The sequence below is a fragment of the Meles meles genome, chromosome 18, assembly GCF_922984935.1.
Source record: "Meles meles chromosome 18, mMelMel3.1 paternal haplotype, whole genome shotgun sequence".
Classification (NCBI taxonomy): Eukaryota; Metazoa; Chordata; class Mammalia; order Carnivora; family Mustelidae; genus Meles; species Meles meles.
This window is the reverse complement of record NC_060083.1, coordinates 41,220,778-41,243,583: the sequence shown is the minus strand read 5'-3', so window position 1 is coordinate 41,243,583 and position 22,806 is coordinate 41,220,778. Positions and strand designations below refer to the sequence as shown.

The 22,806-nt window shown below is 59.3% G+C and overlaps 1 protein-coding gene across 6 annotated transcripts in view; it reads right to left on the bottom strand.

Annotated features, from left to right (window-relative positions):
* ARHGAP23 (Rho GTPase activating protein 23) overlaps window positions 1-22,806 on the bottom strand; it is a 77,938-nt gene that overhangs the window by 35,855 nt on the left and 19,277 nt on the right. For 3 of the 6 annotated variants that reach the window (XM_045985133.1, XM_045985131.1, XM_045985134.1), the window contains exons 2-7: window positions 8,730-8,891; window positions 6,138-6,183; window positions 4,806-4,904; window positions 4,594-4,672; window positions 4,363-4,417; window positions 163-1,327 (exon numbers count right to left, since the gene is read on the bottom strand). In XM_045985133.1, the coding sequence (XP_045841089.1) occupies window positions 163-1,327; window positions 4,363-4,417; window positions 4,594-4,672; window positions 4,806-4,904; window positions 6,138-6,183; window positions 8,730-8,891 (1,606 nt within the window). Of the gene's footprint in view, window positions 1-162; window positions 1,328-2,464; window positions 2,631-4,362; window positions 4,418-4,593; window positions 4,673-4,805; window positions 4,905-6,137; window positions 6,184-8,729; window positions 8,892-12,761; window positions 13,174-22,806 lie in introns of those variants that run through there. The other 3 variants (XM_045985136.1, XM_045985132.1, XM_045985137.1) reach the window with 3 other exon arrangements.

Below are 22,806 nucleotides of genomic sequence, written 5' to 3'. Positions count from 1 at the left end.
GGATGGATGGATGGATGGATGGATGGATGGATGGATGGACAGAGAAACAGACTGGTCCCATCAGCACTCAACCCAAAGTTCCGCCCATGGTGACAGATGGGCGGGTAGAGCTGGGCACAGACAACCAAGTCTCCCAAGACAGCCACCTGCACCATCACTCACCAATGAAGGGAATGGAAGCCAGAGAATCTTCAGTGGTGGCCAAAGGGGCCACCTTCCTGCCCAGGCGTTCTACTCGCCCACTGGTCTCTGGCTCTGGGGACTCTTCACCAAACCCAAGGTTCATCTGTCTTGCAGGGGGCAGCTGGACCTTGCGGCCTGTGGGAGGCTTCTGCCTCAGGATCACCTCGTCGCGATGATCCTCGGTGGGAGGCTCCAGGGCCCGGGTGCTGGGTTCTGGGCGGACAACCCTGGGCGGTTCGGAGGCCTCCGGTGGGAACGATGCCGGGGACTGAGCCAAGCTGAAGGTGGGCAGCCCCCCAAAGGGTGAGTCCCGGAAAGACAGTGCGTGCAGGAGGCCAGTCCGGCGCTGGAATGATGGACTGTAGCTCCGGTATCCAATGTACCCGATGTCGTCCAGGCCTTGGAGGCCAGGCGGGGGCTGGGCCTGGGGCGCGGGAAGGTCCCTGGAGGAGCAGGCAGAGGTGCGGGCCGACGGACGCTGGGACGCCCAGCCACAGCGCTCAAAACGGGGTGACACCAGTGCTCCCGGCCCCAGTGCCTCGGCGGAGCGGGTAGCCCGGCTCAGGTAGTCATCAGAGCGAGCCCGGTGCCAGCCTTCCTGACCCAGCTGGCTCAAGGCACCCTGGGAGGTGGAGCAGGGCCATGGGCGGTGGGCAGTCACGTCCTCCAACCGGTCCTGGGAGGCACTGCGGGCCCGGGGGGGCATGGCAGGGCACCGTCTCTCCCCCGCCCTGCGGGGTACCTGGTTTGACAGCCAGTGTGACAAGGCCTGCTGGCATTCCAGTCTGCTGGGGGGCACCCGGCCGCCAGGCTCGGGGAAGGCACGGGGCGTCCGGGGCTCCGAGGGGAGGCGGGGGAAGGCACCAGGGCTGGGGCGGGGCTGGCTCATCCCCAAGGAAGGGTTGTCCGGATGGGTGCGGGTGGCGGGAGGGACACGGGGCCCCGGGTCGCTCCAGGCAGCAGGACTCCGGGGGTCACTGGGCGGCGCTGAGAGGGGCTCAGGCACCATAGTGGCCCAGGCGGAGACCCGGGCTGGCGGGGCGTAAGTCTTGCGATGGTAGCAGATCGGGGGCGGCTCTGGGATGCTCCGGGCCTCTCCGGAATACGGCTCGTTCCCCTTCAGGTAGGCATCCTGGGAGTAGGCCTGGCAGGGGACACAGAGGCAGGTGAACAGGGTGGGACGAGTCCCACAGGGCAGAACTATAGTAGCCCTGGGACGTCAGGACCCCAGAGAAGGGGACTGAGGGAAAGGACCAAGCCCTGAGTGGGTGGGAGAGGGAGGGCATGCTCCAAAGAGAGTCGGGGGAAGGGAGGGAGAGAACAAAGAAATTAGAGGCCTTTGAGAGTCTCACACACACATACACACACACACAGTCTCTCTCTCTCTCTCTCTCTCTCTCACTGGAGAAATAGCCAGGATTTCTCTAAGACTTATGACAAGGACTGCCTTTAGCCACAAACATTCCAACATCTGTTTTCTGGGGTCCTCCCCCCATGCTGGCCTCAGCCGCCTCCCTGCTTCCTTACATCCAACAGTGCCCACGGTCCCTCTGTGGCAGAGCTGGAAAACCCCATCAGAGACCAGCCAAGGTGGCCGGAGACAAGAGGGAAACCAACGAAGGGGTGTGTCCACAGTGGGGTGGGCTGGGGATGGGCGGGGGCTGGGAAAGCCCACTGTCCCTCCATCCCCTGGACAGGGAGCTGGGGCCTGGCTCCCGGGCCAGCGGAGTGAGGAGAAACTTGCCCACCTCTTGCTCACTCTGGGCCACGCTTGGGGGAGGGGCCAGACTGCCAAGGGGTTTTGGGCCACCTTCTGCCACCCCAGGCCTGGAATCTGGCACTGGGAGCTGAGGCTGACGCTGCATTGCTGAGGAGGGACAGGGCCCGCGCCCAGGCCCAGCCAAAAAAGGAGGCAGCCCTCAGGGACAGTGGCCTTGTGGCCCTGGCCTAGCCTGGCCCTTGATGGGTGCCGGGGGCGGGGGTGGGGGGGGGCTGCGGAGGGGGCTATCACGAGGCGAAGTATCAAAGACTGGGAGGGTGAAACACACAGACACACACGCGGGTGCCCGCGTGCGTGTGCCACACCACAAGGAGATACTGGAAAATACACACCCAAAGACACACACACAGAGCGAAACACAATGAGACACAGACACAACAAATAACTCTATCTCCGGTCCCAGGCACACACATCATGTGATGAGGACAAGTTAGACCACACCCCCACACACACACTCAGCCCCCTTCGGACCCACACACCCAGCCGGGGACACTCACGTACCTCTCCCTCCTGCCATCCTGCCGGCTCCCCCGGCTCCCCGCATCAGGGCGGTGGCGGCAGCATCTCCGCCTGCCTCCGCCCTCCCCCCTGCTCGGGGCTAACCCCCACGGACCTCGGACCTCGGCGTCAGCCCAGCCTCCGTTCCCCCCCACCCCCAGTCTGCCCTTCCTGCGGCCCCCACCAGCGTTCTCTCTCTCTCTCTCTCTCTCTCTCCCTCTCCGGCCGGCGGGAGGAGGAGGAGGGAGGGGAAGATGGGTGTGGAGGGGCCTCGCTGCGTCGGCGGTGGCGTCAGCAGCTGCCGCGGCCCTATTGGCCTCCAGCCTTGGCTCCCAACCACAGGAATGCCTGAGCCCCACCCTCTGGCTGGCCTAGGATGGGGTGGGGGGCCGGCAGAGGGCCCCAGATGCTGACATCTGGGGCTGCCTGCCCGCCTGAACTTGAACCTCTTGCTAACACAGCTCAAGGCAGCCCCTCTCCCCACCCCAGCCCTCCTCTGCCCTGGCAGGGAGAGATCCTGGGGAGCCCTAGATCCTGCCCTGTCACTCCCGCAGGGCTCAGCCTGGGGCAAGTGTACCCACAGGGCCTTTGAGACTTGTGAGGAGCCATCCACCTCTCTGGACTTCCAGACTTAGCTCCCCCTCCCCAGGAAGGACAGGGGACAATCCAGGTCAGAGGGTGGAGGTTCCCAGAGGGGCATGGTGCCAAGCATGGCACTGTGATTACAGGGATTATGCGAGCACATCCAGGGCCGAGGCCAGCCCGGCAGCTCCCAGGGCCTTCTGGGTTTGGCCCTCGGCCTTCCCCCAGGGGGCAGTGACCTTGGGGGCAAGCAAGCTGGCATCTGACTTAGGCCCATGAAATCAGGAAACTGGACACTGGGCAGAGAGGACTGGCCTGGGCTCTGGGCCAGGACTGGGGTCAGGGTGCCCAGAGAGACGGCCTGTGTGTGTGTGTATGTGTGTAAGCATGCATGTGTGTGTGTGTGTGTAAGTGTGTGTGTGTGTGTGCAGACAGGGACACATGTTAGTGCAGGGCACGCTGCGTGCAGTCTGGGCGCCTACTCTGTTTGTGGTGGCCCAGGGCCGGGCTCTGGGTGTTGCTGAAGTGCCCTCAGGGGGAGGGGTGCTTGGCCTGTGCACCCTGAGAGTGTCAGTTTGGGTGACGGGTCTGGCAAACCAGGCCGGAGCACGCCATGGTGTCCGTGGGCACACGTACTGTGACCATGGCGAGCCTCTGTGATGTCAGGGAGTGTGCATGTGGTGGTAAGTTGGGGTACACGTGCTGTGACACCCCGAAGTGCGTTGTGCTGGGGTGACATTTGTGTCCCGGGAGGCTTGAGGAAGTGTGGGGTTGTGGCCGTGTGTGTGGCGCCACACGGGCCTGGGGCGGTGTGTGACCGCGCACGGGGAGCGGGATGAAGGGTGGGCACCGTGGTGTTTGTGTTGTGTGCGTGCGGTGAGTGGTGCGTGGCGTGTTATGCGAACACCAGCACTTGAAGGGGAGGTGGTGTGTGTGTGCGCGTGTGTGGGGACACTGCTACAGGAGACGAGTTCACACGGGGCCAGGCAGGGAAGGGGTGTGGAGAACAGGCTCCTGGGAGCCGAGGAGAACGTGCCAGTCTGGCAGGGCCCGCTGGGCCACCCTCCTTTCAGATACCCTGGCAGGAATCCGGCCTGCCTCCCCCAGCACACAGAGCAGCCCTGAATGAAGCAACAACCAACCCCAGCCCCGGGATGGGCCTGGCAGTCCCGATTGGGCAATGCCAGGCTGGGGCTGCCCCCGAAACTCTAATCTGCCTCCCAAAAGGTCCAATGCACAAGGGAGGCCTGAGGAGAAGGGACGTATTGTGCCCCCAGGCCCCGGGGGCCCTCCACCTCAGACAGCAGGACTGGACTCACCAGCTGGAGGATGTCCTCATCCTTGGGCATGATGGAGAGCTCCAGAGTATCATCGCTACAGAGACAGGGCAGGGGGTCAGGCCAGGCGGAGGCAACAGGGTCTGGGAGAACAGGGATCCTGGTCGCCAGGACACCCTCCCCACCCCCTGGGGGGGTCAGGGCGGTGGGATGCAGGGACTCCCGTAGCGGGCTGGGAGCTATTACAGGAGAAGGGAGGCAGGGGGCGCTCACCTATTCTGGATCAGAGCTATGACCTGGGAGTAGGTCTTCCCAACGACGCTCTCCCCGTTCACCTTCACCAGCCGGTCTCCTGGAGAAAAGGGGCAGGGTCGCAGTGTGAGCAGGCCAAGGGGTGGGAGGAATCGGAGAATCCCATCCTGACTGGAGGGTAGGGAGAAGAGACCCAAGGAAGTATAAGAAACTGGGAAATCCAGACAGCTCACCTGTGCGCAGGCCCGCTCTGTGGGCAGGGCCGTCATCCTTCACATTCTTGACAAATATGGTATCCATGGGCTCCAGGCGGTGGTGCCGGGGGGAGGGTCCTGGTGGGCATCAGCCAGGTTAGCTGGGGGGGGAGCTGCTGAAGGTCACACCCATGCGCAGCTACACACACAGAGGACACACACTCAGAAGGATCACACCCACACCGACACAGATGTGGACCTGTATGTTCACAGAGATGGGGATGCACGGGTGGGTGGTGGGGGGAGACCAGAGGACACACCGCTGGGAGAACAAAAACCCACATGGAGGAAAACCTACACGGACACACAGGGTCACTTCTTAAATGCTCCTCACACCCCAGCACTGTGCCAGAAAGCAGACTAATAAGGACGGACAGATGGACAGACAGACGTGGGCCTTGCCCTCCTGGAGCTTCCTGGCCAGCGGGGCAGAACATCCACACTCACAGACCCGTGGACAGCCGCAGAACAGCCCTGCAGCTCAGACGCGCAATGCCCACACCTCCCTTGTACCCCTTCCCCAGGGCGGCGCTCTAAGCAGAGCCCTCCAGCTCCCAAGATGGACGCTCACCCCCTCTGGACATCACTTTACAACCCAGCAATTATCCTCTGCTGCTGTCTCCATCAGAGGAATGGCTCTGTTCTAGGTCAGCTGGCTCTTGCCCTCATCCCTACGGGCCTCCGCGATGGGGACTCGGGGAGACTTTGACACCACGGCTACCCCGCAGAAGCCCCAGCGGCAGAGAAAGAAGGATGCCTGTCTTGAATACCTTGGGTGGCGGAACGGGGCCCTTGGGGCTAGCAAGGGTGACAGCCAGAGGAGTCAGGCCCTCATCGGAAAAGATAAAGGGATCCCCTTACACCCAACAGAAGCCCAGTATCTTTACCCCTGAGGACAGCCATTGGTCAGCTGAACCCTACCGCTGGCCCCCGGGCTCTGCAGCCCTTGTCTGTGCCTCATTCTAGCCTGGGAGTAACTCCCAGCGGCCAGGAGCCAGGTCTTAGAAAGCCACTGGCTCCCCAGAGTACTCCCAACTCCCAGTGTGGAATTCAGGCCCAGAGGGAGAGAAATTGAAAAAAGAAAAGAAGGATCGAGAGAGAGAGAGAGAGAGAGAGAGAGAGAGAGAGAGAAGAGAGAAGAGAGAGAAGATATCCAGAGTGGACATAAGGAAGAGCAAAGACTGGAACAACAGTTGGGGCGGGGGAGGTGGACAGCAAAATTCTGGCTGACTTTGGGTAGAGAGGGGAGAAACAGAAGCTGGAGGACAGGCCCCAGCCCCAGACCTAGGACTTGCCCCCACCACTCCTTACCTCCTCCTCCTCCTCCTCCTCCTCCTCTTCCTCCATTCTCTTCCTCCTGCAGGGGACAGAGAGGTGGGTGTGGGCCCTCCATCCAGCCCTCAGCAGCTCCGCCTGGGCGGGACCCTCAAGCTCCCCCACCCGCAGCCTCCCTCTTATCTTCCCGCAACTAGCCCAGCACCCCTGGGAGTGGGGGTTGTCAGTGGGAACATCAAGTCCCAGGGAATGTTCCCCAGGAACACAAACCCTCTCTCGTGACTGCTGATCCCACAGCCTTGTATCTCAGTCATCTGAAAACCCCCAATCCAATGGGGGACCCATGACCCCTACCCCTGGGGAGCTCAAATCCCAATGGAGGCAGTTCCAAACAGGCTAACCCACGGAGAGGATCCAGGCCCACACAGATAAGCAGGGAGGACAAGTGCAAACGGTGGCTATCAGCTCTTAGAGAATGGAAGGGAAGGCCTGATTAGCAGCCCTCTGGGGGAAGGGATTTTAAGGCAAGTCTGAGGAGGGAGCGGGGAGAGCGCTGTGGGGGAGCGGAGGGGCCCATGCAGGCAGGCGCTGGGCCGCAGAAAGAAGCAAGCATTTGTGGGACTGGATCAGCTAAGCCAAGGGAGGAAGAAAGTGACACCAGCAAGAGCCAGAAGTCAGACGAAAGCGTTCGGGGTTGAAAGGAGAGAAAGAGGGAGCCAGTGAAGGTTCCTGGGTGGGAGAGAGTGGATGTGAAATACCAGTTAGGGAAGAGGATTCTAGCATCTAGCGGGGCTAAGAAATGGAGTCCAGGAGACCCACGAGGGAGGCCCCTGGGATCAGCCTAGTAGTGAGAGAGAGAGAATGGATTTGGGGAGGAAACAGAAATGAGGGAGGAGAGAAGGTCAGGGAGACAGGACAGGGCCACCGGACGACACACTAGAGCTGGATGAGATGCTGGGCATCATCCGATCTACCACTCTCACAGACCATCCATCCATCCATGCAGATGACAGGGCATGAGTTGTCCAGGGTCACTCAGAGGCAGTAGCAGAAGCAGGGCTGAAACCAGGACCCTCCGGCACCCCAGCTGAGACACGAAGGTGACTGGGCCCTGCCCCTCCCCACATGGAGCGTGCCTGCCTGCTGATGTGAGCTGACGGCACAGTGAGCTGGTGGCAGGGGCAGACAGAGGCCTTTAGACCGCTGAGCTCCCTGAGGGCTCCCAGCCCTGGGCAGGATCTGGAAATGGGATGGAGCCTGTCCCTGGCTGGCCCTGCCTGTGGTCTTCCAGCACCCCACATGCGCGAGGTCTCTCTGAGACAGGCCTACCACCCAGCCTCAACCACTCAGGCTGCATCTGTCCCACTCACCCCTCAGCAGGGTCCCCCAAGAGAAGGTGGCGGGGGACATTCTAGGGAAGAAGGAAAGGAAGGACTGGAGGTCCCAGGGACCTAGGAGGCTGAGGCTCTTGGGCATCAAGGAGGGCCTGTGCTCCTCCCTCTTATATACCATTACCCTCGGCTCACACTCTTAAGCACAGTTGCAGCCAGTGGGAATCCTTTATGCAGGGGCTCCCAGATTTACACACGCATGAGGGCGCACGGGGCCGTGTACACGAGGTATCCGTGGATACAGACGGACAAACACGCATGCGCACGACCAATAGATGCGCACCCGGCTGCACACACCGAGTCATACAAGTTCATAGACACAGGCAAGGCCTTGGCTCTCTGGCAGGTGGGACTGAGCTCCCCAAGGGAGGACAGCCCCCGACAGCTGGTCCCAGCCCAGAGGGAAGGGGAGAATTGGGTTCACTGACTCCAAAATAAATCTGTTTCCTCCCCTGCTGGGAGACAGGTGGGGGAGGGAGCAGGGCCCTCCTGGGGAGCCCTGGCTCCTGCCTGGGGTCCCCTCGCCTGCCTCTCCCTGAGCGCCTTCTTCCCAGGCAGGGAGGCCCTCCCCTGCTCAGCCCATGCTGTAACCCCAGTTCCTGGACTCAGAGAACCTGACGTTTAGATGAGGGCCAGAAGGGCTCTTGGGGGTCAAGTGGGAGGAGATATGGAGCCCGGAGGAGAGTAAGACCCTCTCAAAGTCAACAGTGAGGTAGGAGCTGCAGCGGGTTTAGAAGCCAGGGCATCCTCCAAGCAGCCCAGCCCGCTGCTCTCCAGAGCACAGAGCCCAGGCCAGAGCAGACTGGGACACTCCAGGAGTGCCAGAGGTGTATGGAGACAGACTCCCCAAGAGCTTGGGCCAGGGAGGGGGACCACGAACCCAGCTCAGAAGCAGCCAAAAAGAACACAGAGTCCCTGGAACTCCATCGTTCAGAGAAGACAGGTTGTTCACCTTCCAAGGGCCAAGAGTCTGGTCACGGGCATGAGCATCCTGGCTCGCCCAGAACCATCCACCCGCCCCTTCTCCTGGGAAGACCAAACCCAGAGCAGTTAGGGAGCTAGTCCACACTCACACAATGCAAATGACCCAGCCAGGGCTGTCCCTGCCTCTCTAGGACCCTCCTTCTCTCCAGGCCACAGAAGAAGGGCTATGGAGCGGGCGGGGCAAAGGGATCTCCCCTCCCCCCATTAAGGCTTCCTCAGGTGGGGCCAGGGCAGAGGGACCAGGTGGGGGTACCTTCAGGCTGCAGTGCACGGCTGACTCGGGTGGGTACACGATGAAGTGGCGGAGGGTGAAGCCAAAGCCGTCCTGGAGACTTTTGTGCAGCAGCAGTGTCCGCGGCCCCTGCCAGGGGAGGGGGCGCCCCGGGGAGCACCCATCTCTCGGGCCCAGTGGCAGCTGTGGGAACACAGGGAGACAGGGTTGAGTGGCCATGTGGCCCACGCCCCTGAGTCTGCACACTGCCTCCTGCAGCCAGGAGGAGGGATGGGAGACAGCTGGTGGGGGGGCGTGGGCCCTGGGGGGTTCCAGGCCCCCTCCCCTGCTCTCCACCTCCCCCTCCTCCTTACCCCCTTCTTTCCTCTCCCACCTTCCCCAGCCCAAAGCTGCTTCTTTCTTTCTCTCCCCTCCATCCCCACAGGTCAGCTTTGCCTCCAGGGAAACAAGTCTCCCCAGCCAACCACATACTCATTCAGGTCAGTTTGGCAAACGTTCACTGAGCACCTACTATGCTCCAGGAACTGCACACACAGACTGCTTGCTGGGGAAGTGCCTACTGCCATCCACGCTCACTGCTGCCTGCTGCACCATCACACACACACACACACACACACACATCAGCACGCACTCCTGCAGTGAGAACAGCACACACCCAGAGAAGCACACTCTTGGGCAAAGGTGCACAAGGATGGACACACAGAGGAGCAGACACACACACACTTACATTAGACAGACATGCACACCCAGTCGCACACAATCAGGGTCTTGCACAGCACATACATACAGACACAGGCCCCCGGCATATGCTGCAGACACACAGACACGCAAGTGTGCCGACAGACGGGAGCGCAAACATGCATCCTTCAGGAGCAGCAGTGACAGCAGGTGGGGGACTAGAGCCACGAGGGAGCAGCCCAGACCCCCAGACAACCAAAGGGGCTTCCTGAGGCTCTGGAGCCCAGCCAGAGGCCTGGCTATTCGTGGGATCGAAGAGGGGAACAGGGTGGGGGGTGGGGGAGGCCCTCCACTGCCCTCTGGCTGACCAGATGCAATCCTTGGGATTCCCCAAGATGACCTGGCAGAGGGTATCTGAACACCAGGGTGTGGGGGCACACAGGTCTGCTTCTGGGGCAGGAGGGACAAGAGCACAGACATCCCCTGAGAGAGGGCTCTCTCTTCAGGTTCCCTGCTCAGAGGCAGAGAGGGAAGGTGGGTGACAGAAGGGTGTCAGACAGACGCGTGACCAGGGCGGTGAACGGCAAGTTGGAGAAGACGGTGAAAAACCAGGATGCCTCCCCTGGGTCTTTTAATCCCCAACTGCAGGCATCCTAACCTATCTGAGGGCCCTCATCCAAACCTCAGGGGGCAAGAAACCCTTTTATCCCCACCCTCAGCAGTCCTCAACCCCCAGCTCCTCCCAGCCCCAGCACCAGGCAGGAGTCCTCAGGGGAGCAAAGACAACTGGGTGGAGAGGGAAAAAGCCCATGTGCTCCGGGGGTGAGAACTTCCCTCCCCCGCCCCCCAGTAAGTCCCTTTCTCCACCCCCCACCCCAGTCTAACAGCTAGAGAAAGTTCAAATTTGCCACTCCAATGAACGGATACTAAGACACTCCTTCAATGTAGCCTGCCCCCCCCCCTTCACACTTCTGGTGGAAGGCAGACCTGGGCCCAGACTTTTTGCTAGGGATTTCTTTTTTCCTTCTTTCCTTCTTTCTTTCTTTTTTTCTTTCAGAGTTTGTTCGTTTGAGAGAGAGAGAGAGTATGAGAATGGGGAATGGGAGACAGAGAACCAGGCTCTCCCAATGTGGGACTCGATCCCAAGACTCTGGGATCACAACCAGAGTGGAAGGCAGACGCTTAACTGACTGAGCGACTCAGGTGCCCTCGCTAGGGACTTCTGTGCGAGGTGGAAAGTGGGACCGCAGTTATACAGGCTTGGGAGAGCGGGTGGATTGTCAGGTCTCAGAAGATGAAAGAAAAACATGACAGAGGTGGGAGGCTTGCTTCACGTAGTCCCAGCGAACGCTGCCAGGTGGAAGGTACGGGGGCCTGAGCGAGGCTCCAGGCCAGGGCAATCATTCCAGTCATATCCATTTAGAAAGCTTGTCAGATGAGGTTGTGAGCGCTCATTCCCCTGAGAGGTCCAAGCAAAAGAACTCCCCAGTCCGGGCGGTGCTCCCCAGTCCGGGCAGCCGTGGCATTCCATGGATTCCGGCATGGGGCAGGAGGCCTGGAGATGGACCCTTGGCTCCTTCCACTTGTAGCTAGAGCCCCGCCCCCCCGCCCAGTTCCACCGAGCCCCACACCCTCCATGGGGGGGGGGGGGGGTCTGAAGAGTCCAGAAGAGAAAATTCTCTGGGAATTCTGCTGAGGTCTGAAATCCCCAGGATTTCCTATCTCTGCTGACCTGGCAAGGAACTGATGGGGGAGAGAAGAGGGCCTGGGGGACCCTCCCTGCCTGCTCCTACCAGAAGCTCCTGCTCCTCCCCAGTGTTAGCTGCCCCCCCTCCCCCCCCCCCCCCCGCACACCTCTCCCCCCAGGCTCAGAGCTGAGGCTGTTTGCAGGGCCCATTGTTTTGCCGGTGTCCTGGATTAAGGTTTAAGCCACCAGCTGCCCCAGTGAGGAGAAGTGGCTGGGACAGGTCCCCGCACGCCCCCCACCCCTCCTCCAGCACACATCCTGCCCTGAGCTGCCAGCGGCCTGGGGGTGCCCCTCTCTGGGGACCTGGCTGTAACCCAGGGCAGGGGGGCAGGCCTCCTCCTCTCAGGTCCCTTCTTGGCCCAAGCCCCACTGGCACCCCCTCCCTTGTCTCTGCCTCTCCCTTTCCTCTTTTCCTTCCTCCCAGTCTCCCTTCCCCCATCCCTTTCACCCAGCTCCTGAGAATGTCCGTGTGGGAATCCCCCCATCACAGCCACTACACCCCTGCCTGAAGAGCACACAACCCCCATCAACAGCTAGATCTGGTGGTGCCCCTGTGGGAAGTTCTTCCTTGGATTTAACCTCAATCCTTCACGCTATGGTGCACACATTTCCTCTCCTCCCCTCTGACCTGGGACAACACCAGGTCTGGCTCTCTTCTTGACAGGGAGCGAGGGGGTAGACACAGAAATAGAGAAGGAGTCAGCATTGGGAATAGAAAGGCAACTAGATGGGGAAGGGGTTCAGCTCACACACATCCCTACTTCTGCCTCTTCTGGGCACAGAGAGACAAGGGGATGGAGAGAGAGAGACTCGGGGGGACACGGGGACATCACTGGTTACCACTCTCCTGATCCAGATAGAGACATCCAGAAATGCCAGCTGATGGTGGGAAGAGGGCAGATGGCCCCAGGGCCACAAGTGAGACAGAGGACACGTGGTAGGTTAGCAACACCAGGAACCAGAACCTAGGAGTCCTGCTCCTCCCCGCTAGTAGCATAAAGAGGTCATTGCGGGAGCACAGCCTTCATGCTGGGCACGATGCCCACTGTGACTCACGCCCTACCAGCCTGGTCGATCCCGGACATCAGACACACGGTCCCCACCCCCTATCTCCATGCCTGTCAGTCCTCTCCCTGAGATCACTCATTAGTCCTCTGCCCACTAGGAAGCCCTCTTGTGCCCCTGTGCCCACCGCCCCTAACGGGGAGATGGCGGAACACGCCCTCCACTCCACTTACTAACACCCTTGCCTGCCTCTGACTCAGGGTTCCTGTCCAGCAAACTCCTCGGGACTCTGCCCCAGCATCTCTTCCAACAACCCTGGTCCCTTCCATCCTTCCACTGCGTGTAAACCCAGAGGCTTGACCCACTGGAGGCCGCCCCTCAGACTGGGAGGTCCACATCCAGCACCCCCAGAGAAGCTCCCAGTCACAACCTGCCACTCTCGCCCACATCTCTGCAGCTCCCCACTCCCTCTCCACTCTGGGGCCTCTGTCCCAGAATGCAGGTCGTCGCACTCAGCTCAAAGAGCCCAAGTTGCTGGTGGCCCGATTGCACTCCCCACCCACCCCGACGAGGCCCCAGTCCCGCTCTCCGCCCCCCTCGTCCCGCAGCCCCGTGGCGCTCACCCTGGCACTGCGCGACCCCAGCGCACGGAGATCGCTGTGGGCGAGGCAGGGCAGCCAGAGACAGCGCGGCTCCGGGGCGCTGCAGTCCACGCCGACGGCTCGCTCCCAGCGCCAGCCCCGGGCCCCCGCCCGCTCCACGCGCCACACGGCGCTGCCCACGAGCGCGGCAGCCGGCGGGGGCCCCAGGGCCCGGCCGCCGCCCCGGCCCCACGGCGTCGCAGGCCGGGCTTCCGGAGCGGGGCGCGCCGCGCGGGGGACCCTGGGGGCTCCACGGCGCCCGGCCGGCGGCGTCCTCGGCCCCCCGAGTGGCAGGCGGGCCCCGGGGGTCCCCGCCCGCCCCCCGGAGCCGCGGGTCCGGGACCCAGGGGCCCCGAGGGGATGGACGGCCCGCGCGGAGGGCGGCAGGACGGCGGCACAGCTCCACTCCTCCCGCGCCTCCCGGGCCGCAGAAGGCGCCTGAGCCCGGACACGCCAGCGAGTCGCGCCGGGCAGACGCCTCCCCCTCCGGGGCGGCCCCTGTGCGCGGCCGCCCCGATGCCACACACTCACACACACCCACACACACGCGGGAGGCAGTACACAGCGCCCCCGCGCAGCCGCACACCCGGCCACGGGTACACACATACACACACACCCTCACCCTCCTGCTCACGACGGAAGCTCACACGGTGCCCCGGCCCACACGCACGCAGAGTTGTACTCGACAGGACACGGGCGCATCCAACTTCACGTGCCCGAGAAACACCTTCACTCGGGCACACATGTACACGCACACCTACCCACCCTGTACAGACCCACACAACACACACACACACACACACCTATACAGCCGCTACTCTCCCATCCACACACACAATCACACCCACTCTCCCTCGGTCCACAGACCCCACATAAATGCACTGTTCCCCTCACATATGTGTTGTGGGGGGACACCTTTCCATACATGCTTTGGACACCCTCCCATGCAAATATGCCCCCCACACCCCACACAGACACATTTGCAAGCACACCCACTGTGTTCCTAAAAGCACACCGGAGGCTTCCCCGCCCCACCCCCGTACCCACGAATACACCCGCCACACACCCCACAAGACCCCCACGAAGCAGCTAGATGACATGCACACATCACCCAGACACACATTCCATGCATAGAAGCTGTACCCCTCTGTACACACACACACACACACACACACTCACACACAGCCCAGCACTGAGAGCAGACAGACTCTCCTAACACCCCACTCCAGACTTAGGATAGCCCCTAAAGCTGCGGGTGGGTTCCCCATCACTGCTGGTAGGGGATTGCGAGCAACCCTCTTCCCCAGGACCCCCTGCCCTCTAGTTCCACCCAGCTTGTGAGTCAGACAGGAAGCCCATGTTGATGGCAGACCCTGCTTGCCTCCCCTTCCTGGCTCTCTCTCCCCAGGCCCCTTCCCGGGTGGGGCCGGCAGAGGCCTTGGCTAGTGGGTGCATATTCGCCACCATGTCTGTCTCATTGGACGGTTCCCAGGGTGCTTTTCACCATAGCCACTCACTGTGGCCCAGGCCCTGGGCTCTGACCCCGTATTCTGGGAAAGCGATGGAGGCCCAAGAGCGCTTAGCTTGCTATGGCAAGCGAGGAACTCCAAACCCAGGGCCCTTCACTCCAACTTTGGATCCTACACCCAAATTCTAGCCGGCAGCCCTGGAAGGGCAGTGGTGGTGGGGGAGCACCTCCAGCCCAACCCTCCTCCCTTATCTAGGAGTTCTGGGAGGAAGAGCCATAGGGCTGGGCCCTTGAGCGGCAACCACCAAAGGGAGGGCCCTGCAGAAGGGGTACCTCCCCCTACCGGTCCCCATCCCAACACCTGTGTCCTCTGCAGAACAGTCACGGTGGTGGTGGATCACGGTGGATGGGGTGGGAGGCGGTAGGGGAGGGAGATGGAGAGGCAGGGGAGGAACGGGGCCAGACAGAGGGAGGCAAACTAGAGGACTACTGGGCTGGGCAGGAGCGAGGGAGGGAGGAGGAAGGGAGGAGGAAGGGTGAGGGTGAGGCAGGCGAGTGGGGGCCAGGGAGTGGGTTTTGTTCTCCTGTTTCCTGTTTGCCGCTTGCTGGGCCCCCTAGTGCAGGAGCTGGACCCCCACCCCCACCCTGGCGGAAGCCGGACAGGAAGAGCAAGGCTGCCGCAGGCGCTGAGTCAGGAGGGCTTAGGGGCAGAGTGGGAAAGAACCGCAGTCAGGGGGAGGATTGACCTGGCATCTCCATTAGCAGCCTCCCCGCCCCCCCAATCACTGGAAAACCAAGGATTCTGGGTCAGGACCACTCCTGCCCTTGCCAGTCCTGTGCCTCCCTGTCTGCTCCCCCACCAAGGTCAGGCCTTCAGAGACCAGCTGGGAGCCCCACCACACACTGTCCTTAGCCTGTCACACTCTGTGGCCCCAATGGAGGGCAAGAGCCTCAGAGATGTCCTCCTTCAGAGTCCGGCCTGCTCTCCCAGTAAGCAGCCAGTAGGTCCTTCCAGCTGCCTGACTTCCTCTCTTCTTGCTGCAAGCCCAGTCCCTGATTCTGAGGAAATGGGGTTACTCTCCCCCCTCGTGCCGCATGGAGGCTCTCATGGCCAACAGGTGCTGCTTTGGGTCTATCAGGAATCCACTTCCCTCAAAACTGCTGAGGTTTCTGAGGGCTACAGGGAGGGGCGAGGCAGAGAAGCAGCACGGGGTTCCTGTGTTCAGAGACCTAGGAAATGATAAACCATATATGATGTCCACTTCCTGCCCTCCCACCTGGCTGGGCAGCAAGGGTGTCCCCGTCTCTTCCAACCCAAACGTGCCCTTTCCCCACCCTACGCCCTCTGCCCAGCTGCCTCCAGGCACACAGTAGGGCCTGGAAGGTTGTACAGCATTTGAATAGATGATTCTACAGGTCTGGGGAGCCTCTCAGCCCCCTCCCCCATTTCCTCTGGGAAAGGAATGTGGGGTGGGTCCCAGAGAGGGGGGATGGGGCCCAGGGCTGGGAAATACCAGGCGGTGCTGAGATTCTATTCCAAGCCTTCCTGCCTGGTGTGAGTCCTCCTCCCCTGCACCCTCCCCAGCTTCCTCCCCCCAAATCAGGAATTACCCCGCTGAGCAGTCCCTCCCATCATCCTCTAGTTTGACCAGCTTGCAAAATCCATTCAACTTCATCTTGCTGAGGGTCCCTGGGATAGGGCTGGGGGCTGCGCCTCCAAGGGGAGGGCATCCAGTCTTCTCTCCAAATGAGATCATCATTCTTTACTGTTTGAAGTCACTTTCACTGGATTTCATGCAGCATTTAGCCTAAATTGGCTATTCAGGGATTGTGTCCCATCATTCTTCAGATGCAGAAACTGAGGCTCAAAGACGGCAAGTGCCTGGCTCAAGATGTCACTTTTACTAAAATCTCTTTCTATTCCCCCTCTTGTTTATCCATTCAACAACCATGTCTTGAGTGCCTGCTGTGGGCCAGGAGCCAGGCCAAGGGATGGGACACACCTTGACCACAGGGTGCTCATAGTTCTACTAGCATCCCAGCCCCTAAAACCTTTAGGAGTCTCCAAGTTCCAGATCCGGGCCCAAGCCAGCTGTCGTCAAGCCCACCAAGGGAGACCCCCACATACCAAGGGAGTCCCTGTGTCAGAGCTGCATCTCTCTATGAGGGGGCGGTTTGCTTGAGGGCAAGGTCAGGGACCTTCCAGGTTAGACCACCAAGAAGAGGGTGGCCTGAGCTACAAAAGAAGACTGTAGGGCCAGCCTGACAAGCGGGAACTGGGAAAGAGGAGAGCATTCTGGGGCCCAAGGGTCAAGGCATGTAAGAAGGAGAAACAGGGGTGCCTGTGTGGCTCAGTTGGTTAGGTGTCTGACTCTTGATCTCAGCTCGGGTCTTGATCTCAGGGTTGTAGGTTGTAGGTTTGTTAGGCTTTACGTTGGGTGTGAAAAAAAAAAAGAAAGAAAGAAAAGCGAGAGAAGCATAGCACTGAAGGCCTGTGGTTCAGGAAGTGAGAGAGGGGCTCAGGGTCACTTTGCCTGCTTTTCTTTCTCGCCTAATTAGTGCCTCCTAATTAGTGCCTCCTCTCGGATGTAGATCCCCAAAATGCATGACAAACAGTGCCCCTACCTGGAGAGAATTTCCCCCATTTATGATTCTCTAACAGGTCCCATATATTCACCTCTATAACCACCCCACGATCTCACACACAGACAGAGCAAATCCATCGCCAGTCCCCGTCCATCCCAGGCATGCCGGCAATGTGATACCCAAGGCATGCCAGCCCAGCCCACGCCTGGGCCTCTGACCCCTGCCCCAGTCTCCCTGCTCAAGGGCGGCCTCCCCCGGTCCTCCTCCACCCCTTTGCCCCATTCAGAGGCCTGGTTCCCAGCACAGCTTGTGAACAGTCCTGGCATGCCCTAACAGGCCAAGCTGATGAGCCGGCCCAGCAAGCCTGCGTCTTCAGCAAGCTCGGTGTGCCATAACCCTTCGTCACTGGGAGCCTGGGGACCTCACTCGGTCCAGCCTGTGGAGCAAAGGGTGGTCCAAAGGGTCTCTCCAGACCCCATGCTCTCCCCATCCAGAACCAGGCTTGCCCTGAGTTGGGGTGTTTGTTACACGCTCCTCTCCTACCCTCAAACCCGGCCAGAGTGGAGGAAGGCTGGAGGAGGAAAGAGAGGAGGAAGCACTTGCCCTCCCAGGAGTCCCACTGCCATCTCAAGGAGGGATGGACACGACCCCAGCAGCCAGAATCCCCAGTTATTCCAGAGGCTCAGGGCCCAGCATACAGGCTCTGGAGTCTTCTGGAGTCCTCGACCTCTGGGTCTGAGTCCGATCTCTACTGCTCCCTGGCTGTGAGACCTTGGGCAAGTTATTTCACTTCTTCGAGCCTCTGATCCTCACCTGTACAATGTGAATGACACTCCTTGCCAACCTCATAGGCTGTTGGGAAAACAAAGTAATGTAAAGAAAGTCCTTAGCACGGGTCCTGAGCACATGGTAGGAGTTCAAGAAATGCAAGCTGGTTTGGGCTGTTTTTTTTTTTTTCCTCTTAAACATTTTCTTTATTGAGGTATAATTGAGACACACATTAGTTTCAGGTGTGCGAACTAACGATTCACTATTTGTATATATTGCGAAATGATCACCACAATAAGTCTACTTAACACCCATCACCGCACGTAGTAATAGAAGTTTCTTTCTTGTGATAAGAACTTTTAAGATCTTGGGGCGCCTGGTGGGTCAGTTGATTAAGAACTTTTAAGATCTCACTCTCTTAGCAACTTTCAAATATGCAATTCCACATTATTAACTAGAGTCATCGTGCCCTATATTATATCCCCGTGACTTATTTATTTTATAACTGGAAGTTTGTACTTTTTTTTTTAAGATTTTTATTTATTTGTTTTTTTTCGAGAGAGAGACAGCAGCATGAGCAAGGCGGGAGGCAGAGGGGCAGAGGGAGAAGCAGACTCCCCGCTGAGCAGGGATCCCATCGTGGAACCCAATCCTAGGACCCTGGGATCATGACCTGAGCCGAAGGCAGAGGCTTTAACCCACTGAGCCACCCAGGCGCCCCAACGCAAACTGTTTTGATTGCCTTTTGGATATTCACACTCTCTCGCACCCAGCCACACTCACAGTCAGACAGGCAGACAACCCAGCCACGTGTACACAAGGGCCCAGCGACATGTGCAGACACTCAGGGAGGTCTGCACAGACCCAGGTGAACCCCTTCACCTGGGCTTCACCTCTCCCTCCCACTGCCAGCCCCCTACAGTCTCCCACATGCTCTAGCGCCCCCTGGGCAGGGAGGCATCAGCAGAAGGCCCTTTGGGAGTGGGGAAGGAGGCAACGTGAGACCCCAGCAGGCAAGGGACACGGCCAAGGTGCCAGGCTGGCAGGGCCTCCACCCAGCAGGAGAGCCAGTCCCCTCCTCAGGGACAGCAGAGAGAGGGGAGACTAAAGAGCATCTTTCCTTCTGGTGGGAAATGAGCACTTGCAGAAAAGGCTGAGTCTGGAACCAGCCACAAAGTAAACAGGAGGGCCATTGCCTAGGCAACCACAGGCTGGCGTGGGACAGGGCCCACCGCAAGCCCTCTCCACCCCCTGATTTACTCCACTCAGCGGCCCTTGACTGTCTCAGTGCTTGCCCTCCATGTATCCATTCTAGTGTCTGGACCCACGTGGGACTCCCAAGAGGGAAGAAGCTATGCCTCCTCCATCAGACTGGGAGCTCCCTGAGAACAGATAGGGTTTCATTGTTGTGTTTTGTGTTTTCATCCCATATCTGTCCAGGGTCTCCCAGAGGTCACAGCCTGGGTCTTTCCCCTCGGATTGGAGGCTGCTCAAGGGTATGTCCCGAGTCTCCCTCATTAGCCTGAGAGCTTCCTAAGGACAACTTTTCAGAAGTGGATTCGTACTACTAGAATGCTTTGTACACTGCAGGCTCTCAAAAATGAGTTGTTCCTGGGGAGGATGTGGAGAAATTGGAACCTGCATATGCTTTGCTGGTGGAATGCAAAATGGTGCCATTGCTGTGGAAAAACAGTATGGCTTGGTCCTCCTAAAATTACACAGAATTACCATAGACGTAGCAATTCTGGCTATGTCTCCAAAAGAAGTGGGAACAGGGACTCAAAGCAGTATGCGTACACCCACATCCATGACGGCAATATTTGCAACAGCCAAAAGGTGGAAACAATCCAAACACCCACTGGTGCGTGAACGGGTAAACAGGACACGGTAAATCCATACGAGACAATTTATTTGGTCCTAAAAAGGAAGGAAATCACAACATGGAGGAACCTGGAAGACGTTATGCTTAGTGAAATAAGGCGGGAACAGGAGGACAGACACGTTACATGATTCTGCTTAGAGGAGCTACCTGGATGCCAGGAGACAGAAGACAGAATGGTGGCTGCCAAGGGAAAGGGGGAAGAAGTCAGGGACTGTTTAACGGGCACAGAGTTTCGGTTTCGGAGGATGGCAAAGTCTGAGAGATGGACGGCGGTGAGGGTGAGGGTTGCGCAACAACGGGAATGTGCTTAATGCCCCTGAACCGTCCATTGGAAACGGTCAATTGCATAGTACGTGTGTTTTACCACAATAAAAAGAAAGGACGAAGTCCTATTGAAACTCCCAAATGAAGGACGTTGTTGAAAGAAGGTGGGACAAATGAACCGGTCTCCCCGGGGGGCCCAAGAGCAGGCCCTGCCCGCAGAGTTTGCCCAGGATAGCTGGGCAACCTCCTGTCTGGACGATCTTGCCCTCCCACCCCTCTCCGTTAGGCCTTCTCAGAGTCCCTATTGTCACCTTTGGGGCCCTAGTAGTTCCCGAATAGGAGCTCTTGGGGTGCCAGGGGAGTCTTACCCTTGCACCCAGTAAGTCCTTGGCATGGATGGACCCATGGATACCCCAACTCTCAGGATGTCACACCATCCTAAGGCGTCACAACCTTGGAAGAGTTTCCCTAGCAAAAGCCGTGGGGACTGTGGGGTTCCCGCCCCCTGAGGCCTCCCCGCCTCAGCACACACGTCTGTTCCCAGCTTACACATGCTTACACACCACCTGTAACACATACACACACAAACACATGCGCGCAAGGGCCTAACGCCAAAGCAAGTCCCTAATTCTCAAATGCTTTCTCATGCAAACACTCCAAGAAAAACATCCCTACCCACTGAAGGGTGCGCCTTCTTGTCAGCGATGCAAGCCGTTCCCCCGTGTGCAGCAGAGCCCCCTGCTGGCCCAGGTCCGGCACGCTTATCTTCCTTCACAGCCCCGAGTGTGCGGGGTGCCCTCATCCCTCCACCCACCTCTCCCCACTGCCTTCTCCAAGCCCCGCAGCCCCCTATCACGCCCCAGGATCACCCCTCCCCGCCTCCTACAGAAGAGCAGGGTTCCCTGCAGAAGGACAGAGTGACCGTGAGACTTTAGGGAGGGTTTCCTTTGGTCAAGGGATACTGGAGAGAGGCCAGAGCCCCTTTGCAGACTAGGTCATATTCAGGGCAGTCATTCCTGAAGGCAGAAGAATACTTGCAAAGACTCGGGTCCAAAATGCTATCCGTTCCGCTCCTCCACACTGGACCACACTGGAGGAGGGCCCTGGGACTGACTCTCCCTGTGGCCCCACACAATCCTCTCCGGAAGTTCTTCCCGTTGTCCGAGCACCTAGGCAGAGACAGCAGGTGCACCCACTGGTTTCTTTCAGGGGAGAGCTCGTCCTAGTCAAGCTGAGACCACATCCCCTCCCACGGCAGGTCTCGGCAGATTCCGAAAGTCTCCCCCAGGGTACTTGGGGCTCCCTGGCAGGGAGAGGCTCTCAGCCCCACCCCTGAAACCACCCACCCCCTCACCCCAGGCCCTGCCTAACCCGTCCAGGTCATCCCTTCACCCAGCCTTCGAGCTGAACCTCTCCCTAATCCAGCCCAGGATGCCTCAGAGGCAGCTGGAAGGGTGCAGACGATGGTGGCTCTGCAGGGACAAACCACCTCGCTTGGCTCCTGTCCACGAGGCAGCCGTGATGGTTTTGGGGCTGGACTCTACGGTCAGAAGACAGATGGCATCGCTTTGGTCCCCCAACCCCAGATCCTACCCCTCCCCAGTTTGCCTGGCCCTGAATCTGGGACATGGTAAATGTCACAGCAGTAATTAAGATCGAACCCTTACTATAGGCCAGGCACTCTACGCATGCCTTCCCTCACTGAACAGCAGAGCAGCCTCTTGGGACAAGTGTGACACACACCCACTTGCCACCCCAGCCCCTCAGAGCCCCCGTCCTATCTGGTAATAGGTAGGGAATGATTGGAGCCAGGGCACTGAGCGATGGGAGACATGGGGCTAGTGAGAGAGAGATCACTGTCCCAGCATGAAGGATGCTATGGAGAGAACATCGCACTTGCCATTGGTACTGGTCCTAGCCCTTTTCTGCCTCTAGGTCCCTCAGGCTTTCTTACTTCTTCAGCTACAAAATGAAGGGAGGGATACCGGCCTGACAAAGTTACTGGGAAAGCATTCTGGGAATCAACAAATGGGAGGTTTTATGGCCTAGAAAGCCCCACATCCAACCCATCACAGGACCCTGCTTCTCAAATGCCTCCTTCACCAGTTAACCATGTTCACCACTCTCTTCCAAGCTGCCACCATTCCTCTGGTCCAGACTCATTGTTTTAAAGTTGTGACCACCAGGCCCTGTGGGACAGGCCTCCAGGTTCCATGTACACTACACCCCCTCCCTCTGTATTCTGCTACCCTGGTCTACTTCCAGTGCCTTTAGGTTCCAGCCTCAGGCCCTTTGCACATGCTCTTTCAGGAATGCTGTTCTCTCTTGCCCAGCTCCCTCCCTGCCTCACCAAACCACACCCTAATTAATCCCTATCCACCTTGTAGTTCTCAGCAAAAAAGCCACTTCTCCAGAGACACCTCCCCTGGACCCCCAGACTGGGTCAGATCCCTGTATCACTCTTGAGTTAGTGTGTATATATTTATGACTGTGCGTGGCAATATTTCTGAGTGGGAAGGAATAAATGAGCCTCTCTTCAGAGAGAGTCCACATTGGCCAGAACCCTGCCTCCAGGAGGATACTATCTGGGGCAGGGGCTGCTTCAGATCTTTGGCCATCTTTTTGTACCCCACACCTTCCTCAGTGGGAACGGAATCCTGAAAGTGGGGGCACTGGAATAAGGGAGTAAGAGGTGGGGAGAAGAGGGAAGCTGCTCCAATCCTCTTTCAGTGTCCTCTGTCCCTCCAGCCCAGCTGGCCAGGCCCTTGTCCACCCAGGCAGGGCTGGCCCTCCACATCCACAGATCCCTCTCCCCCACCCCTATCGTCTCTTAACCCAAGGTCCCTTCTCCAGATCTCAGCTTGACTGTTTCTGAAAAACTTCCCCCGACCATAAGCTCAAGAACTTGCCAGGGTCCTGCAGCTAGTGGCAGCTCTGACTCAAGCCCAGGTCCGTCTGCGGGCAGAGCCCAGGCTCTTAGCCACCTCATTACACGCCTCATTACTACCAGTTTCTCCCTGGAGGCCAGGTCGAAAGACACGCCCACTCTCTGGGCCTCA